The sequence below is a fragment of the Polyodon spathula genome, unplaced genomic scaffold (genome assembly GCF_017654505.1).
Source record: "Polyodon spathula isolate WHYD16114869_AA unplaced genomic scaffold, ASM1765450v1 scaffolds_279, whole genome shotgun sequence".
Classification (NCBI taxonomy): domain Eukaryota; kingdom Metazoa; phylum Chordata; class Actinopteri; order Acipenseriformes; family Polyodontidae; genus Polyodon; species Polyodon spathula.
The window spans coordinates 543-6299 of record NW_024471772.1 but is presented as its reverse complement, the minus strand read 5'-3'; the positions used below and the strand labels follow the sequence as shown (position 1 = coordinate 6299).

General features: G+C 43.7%; 1 protein-coding gene across 1 annotated transcript; it reads left to right on the top strand.

Moving 5' to 3' along the window:
• The first annotated feature begins 1621 nt into the window (after window positions 1-1621).
• On the top strand, window positions 1622-5049 carry LOC121308103 (synaptotagmin-like protein 1). The gene is made up of 3 exons (XM_041240390.1): window positions 1622-2027; window positions 3271-3419; window positions 4648-5049. Exons 1-3 carry the CDS (start codon window positions 1807-1809, stop codon window positions 4764-4766), a joined length of 489 nt encoding a protein of 162 aa, XP_041096324.1. The 5' UTR covers window positions 1622-1806; the 3' UTR covers window positions 4767-5049.
• Window positions 5050-5757: the final 708 nt, after the last annotated feature.

Sequence of the window (5757 nt, the reverse complement as noted above, 5' to 3'; positions counted from 1 at the left end):
TTAAAGTAGTGAAAACTTCTCATCAAGCCAGTACAGTATAGAAACCCAGTGAAGGGGTTACAGTGGGAGTGACATGGTTCTGAACATGCTTCTCCCTGCTCAGACTGGACAGCACAGTGCGAGGAAAGGGTTAACTCTTATTGACAGAGACACACACCAGCAGACAGGAAAGCGCTGCACTAGAAAGACTTCTCTGAACTCCTCCATTCATGTGAGTATGCAAAATACTGTTGAATTTGCACTAGTCACCATACTAGTGTAAATAAACTAGCATCTGTATACTGCATACTGCAGGCTCCAGAGAAGTGATACACGTCTGTCATGAGGGGCTTTCAGGAGTTCACGAGCCACTCTTCAATTAAAAAAAATCTCTTAACTTCATAATAACTTCTACCAAGAGTTTGAGGTTCTCTCATTTGGTAGAAATACTGGAGCAATGGGTGAGAAACGCTGTCTTTGTATACGCATGAAGGCATGTGGGTGTGTTTGTGTGCTGGGTATGCTCTTGGAGGCCTCTTTGCAGCAGTAGTTGCTTTTTTAAATGATATGGCGGCATACATTTAAAGATATTAAAAGACACCCTAACGTCAGCTGCTTCTGTGTTCTGGTTAGGTTTCATTTGTTTGTGGGTTTAGTCCCGTTTGTAATAAGGAGCTTGTTGGTTGTGTTCTACCTGCCCTGCAAGCCGTCCTGTTTTTAAATTCGGATCACAAACCGGGCACTGTCTCTGCTCTTCTGTAGGTACAGTAGGTATGCTTTAAACAGCTGGTAGCTTCACATGATGGAGCAGAAGAGCAGCCCCTGGACATCTTAACAAACAGCAAACAGCCCTTAGAAAAGGTTCATTTAGTAAAACCCGGAGTTTTATCTAGTAATAAAGCACAGTGAAAGCATGGGTGAGCATTGGCATGGCAAACACATACCAGGGGAAAAGCATGGCAATGCCATGAAAATTTATCATAGGGATACTTTTATAAGGGATAAGAACCTGATACAAATTGTAAAGGATTAAAACATGATTATAATAAGGTAAGAAGAGCAGCTGATCTGGTCTCTTACAGTATAAAAGTGTCTTGTCATTTCAAAGAGCCTATTGAATGCAAATCAGGGCGGTCCTGTGCTGTACAGACTGTGCCCCGCCCTCATGCCCATGGCAGAGGTGTAGCCCCGCCCTCATGCCCATGTCAGAGGTGTAGTCCCGCCCTCATATTCATGTCAGAGGTGTAGTCCCGCCCTCATGTCCATGTCAGAGGTGTAGCCCCGCCCTCATATTCATGTCAGAGGTGTAGTCCCGCCCTCATGTCCATGTCAGAGGTGTAGCCCCGCCCTCATGCCCATGTCAGAGGTGTAGTCCCGCCCTCATGTCCATGTCAGAGGTGTAGCCCTGCCCTCATATTCATGTCAGAGGTGTAGTCCCGCCCTCATGCCCATGTCAGAGGTGTAGTCCCGCCCTCATATTCATGTCAGAGGTGTAGTCCCGCCCTCATGTCCATGTCAGAGGTGTAGCCCTGCCCTCATATTCATGTCAGAGGTGTAGCCCCGCCCTCATGATGTCAGAGGTGTAGTCCCGCCCACATGTCTATGTCACAGGTGTAGTTGGAAAGCAAAGTAAAGTAGTCTGTAGTCTGCAGTCTGCTCTGAGAATTTTTTATACATGTCCAGTGTATTAAACACAATGCGAAGAACAGATGCTAAAACAACAGAATTTGAAACCCTGGATCCAACCTGCTGTCTTTCCTTTGCTAAGGTTTGAGGTTTGAAGACGGGCAGTGGAGGGGATGCAGTGTGAGGGCTGGGAGGTCTGCCATGGGACTGAATGATTGTGAGGGCCCCCCTTCTCCCCCGGCCCTGCGACGCCTGGACCTCACGTTGAGCTTTAGAGAGGCCCCCACGCCGCCTCACACCCCTGCCATGGACCCCGAGGCCCCCCTGGACCTCAGCTTCCTGTCCGAGGAGGAGCAGAGCGCCATCCTGCAGGTCCTGCTGCGCGACTCGGAACTGCGCAGCCTGGAGGAGGGCAGAGTCAGGTAGGGGGTGCTCTTACCACCGCGCAAGGGGGAGGCTGTGATAGCAGCTGATAAATCTGAGCTGTTGCACTTTAGTATATTGTAGTATTGAAAGAAACATACGTTATAGCAAACGTGTGTTTTTATTTTAAACATGGTACTGGTGTCACAGGAAATAAGTTAGCTGGGAAATAAGTTAGCATTTGCCTTTTTGAGCCTCTCTACACAATTAGCGAATCTTAGAGCTTAAAGGCAATCTCTGTGTAGATTCATCAAAAATTACAGGACGCTATTTGTATTTTGTTGAGAAACAAAAACAGGTATTGCATTGCATTCAGTAATTTTTGTTTAAATATGTTGTCATCTTATTTATCGAAGTGTATTGCAGACAGTATTTTTTTTGTTTAAAAAGGTGACATTTATCATAATGTATATTTACGTTTAATTTATATTATAAATACATTTTATCTTCAGGAAATTGCTTGCTGTATTTTCAGTTTTTTTTTTTTTTTTTTTTTAACAAATAAATATTTTAAAAACATTACTTTGTCAGTATAATTTATATCTATGCATAGTTGAAATCACTATTTACCAAATGTGTATTTCCTTTAAAAAATAATTGTTTGTGGACATGTCATTCTGCGGGATAAGCAAATAAGTGTTTATGTATGCTCACTTTAACAGTTCTATTATTTTCATGGTAAATTGCTCAGTGACTTTTCAGTAAATTGAGTGGGAAAGTGGGTACGCTTTTCTTCATGTAAAGAATACTGTTTTTGACGTTTTAATCAAGTCTACGTGGGAATATCTAAACCTGTTTTAATATAGTTTATATTAATAATATCTTTAGTTTTTAATATAATATTAAAACAACTCTTACTAAAAACATTTCACAATAACAGTGTTTTGAAATTCTTTTGATTTTTACCGCATATAATGTAGTTTTTAATAACGGTGCTGACAGCATTTTTAAGAGTAAAACAATTTACTAGACACATTGGAAAGATCACAATAACAGTCTGTTCTGAATTTCACAGACAGAAACCTTGCCTTTAAGTTGTAAGATTCGCGCACGCGTAGAAAGGCTCAAAAAGGGAAATGTGACACCGTGATGTTTTTCTCTGTTGTGTTTGTTGTTATTATTATTGATGATGATGATAATGATCATTTATTTTACATTTACTGCAAAGAGGTTTTCTTAAAGCCTTTGCTTGAGCTTGGAATAGCCAGAGGAATTCACTCTCCCCTCTTTCCTCCTCAACAGAAGACTGAGACACAGCGTGTTGGACCCCAGAGAGATGAAGATTCTGACGGGAGACTGGTTCAGCGATATCCGGTCCATGCGGCACCAAGACCAGAAGTACGGCCCAGACATCGTCCGTGCGTCCATCCGGCGCAGAAAAACCCCCAAAGGTACGAGCTGCACTATGCTGTCCCGCCAGCGCTAGCTCCTGTCCCAGGGTCTGCTTCCAGTGCATTGAGCAGGAACAAACAGCTGCAACACAGAGAGAGACCCTGCAGAACACATGCGGTTCTTCATAGTGACAGACCCTGCAGAACACATGCGGTTCTTCATAGTGACAGACCCTGCAGAACACATGCGGTTCTTCATAGTGACAGACCCTGCAGAACACATGCGGTTCTTCATAGTGACAGACCCTGCAGAACACATGCGGTTCTTCATAGTGACAGACCCTGCAGAACACATGCGGTTCTTCATAGTGACAGACCCTGCAGAACACATGCGGTTCTTCATAGTGACAGACCCTGCAGAACACATGCGGTTTTTCATAGTGACAGACCCTGCAGAACACATGCGGTTTTTCATAGTGACAGACCCTGCAGAACACATGCGGTACTAGTGACAGATGAAGTGGGTATGTGGGTAGTATGGTTTAGTCACAATGTCAAGACAGTAGATCTTTGATGGAGGCCTGAGGGTAGGGACTGCTTACAGATTTTCACAAGCAACAGTTTCTCTCTGTGGGCCATTCTGGAGAAGTAGAGTAACCTGCAGATTCCACTCCCAGCACAGTAAGCCTTCCCTGAAGGAGGAGGATTGTCCCTCAAATGACAAATTAAGATTGAGAGAGCAGAGCAGCAGATTGTACTGGGACCAGTTCCCATTGAGAGAGCAGAGCAGCAGATTGTACTGGGATCAGTTCCCATTGAGAGAGCAGAGCAGCAGATTGTACTGGGATCAGTTCCCATTGAGAGAGCAGAGCAGCAGATTGTACTGGGATCAGTTCCCATTGAGAGAGCAGAGCAGCAGATTGTACTGGGACCAGTTCCCATTGAGAGAGCAGAGCAGCAGATTGTACTGGGACCAGTTCCCATTGAGAGAGCAGAGCAGCAGATTGTACTGGGACCAGTTCCCATTGAGAGAGCAGAGCAGCAGATTGTACTGGGACCAGTTCCCATTGAGAGAGCAGAGCAGCAGATTGTACTGGGACCAGTTCCCATTGAGAGTGCAGAGCAGCAGATTGTACTGGGATCAGTTCCCACAGCAGGATTGCAGTGTTCCAGCTTGTCAGCTGTCTTTGGGGGTATTAATTTGCCCAGGGGCATGGCAACGAGGACTGCTGCTGTAGCTCTACCCTCTGTATGGGGCCCCTGGTAAATTGTCCTTGCTCTGTCACAGGTGAAGCGGAGCAGAAAGGAAGCCTGGCGCTGCAGAGGAACAAGGAGACCCCCAGCCTGCCCAACGAGGGCAATGAAAGAGCAGCCAAGACAGAGGGGGAGGGAGAGAACATTCTGTGAGTCCACTGCATTGGCATCACCCGCGGGGCGACAGGGATACAATACAAAACAAAACGCCTGGCATGAAGGAGCCTTTAGCTGGAGCGCTCCTAACAAACATTGAAATATTTACGTACCTTAGAGAACAGCTTTCTTTTTTAAATTGCCTTTAGATATTTGGTGTTATTATCAACAAAAAACTACACATTAAAAGGGTGTAATAGTATGTTTAAGGTGTTACTTCAAACGCCACACTTGCAAATAAATTTCCAAATATTATTTTTCCTTTCAAGAGAGGTGGGGGGGAAAAAAAAAAAAAAAACATGCATGCAGGAAAAAAATTTCAAATATACTTTTATTTTTTACTTATGTAGATTTTTGTGTTGCCTTATTGGTATCCTGAATAAAAAAAAACCAAAAATATATATATTTAATAGTATATATATATTTTTTTTTTTTGTTTCATACATTTCTAGTTGGCTTTGTTCTGGGGGTGCTAGCATGTGTTGCAGATGATAGATGCCTCTTTTGTTGGTGGATGCTATAGAGCTGGGTTTCCCAATCCATGGTTACACAGCACCATCTGATAAGTGATGCACCAAAAAATGATAGAATGCTCTTCAGGTTAATGTTGGTAACGGTTCATAGAAAGTGACTGTTTTACTTTTACAGGACTGTGCCTGTCTTATGACCACTTTTACAGAACACAAGTAAACTAATAACTGGTGAATTAAATACAAATGAGTGGGTTTTTAACAACAGGCTGATTTTCATCTCCTTTGCACCTGCCACACTTTTGGTAATAGTGCACCAAAAAGCATTATTTTCTAAGGTCGATTGCACTGGCTTGCTGATTACACCGTGTTGCTCGTCTGCAGCTTGTATTTTTGCACCTCCTGCTGATTGATTGTTTTCAGTCCAAAAACAGGAGGGGATGAGATCGGTCATTACTTGGCACTGCATGAGGTGGTGCTGTGGAGCAGTCTTATAAATGCTGAAGCGCTCTGTGTTG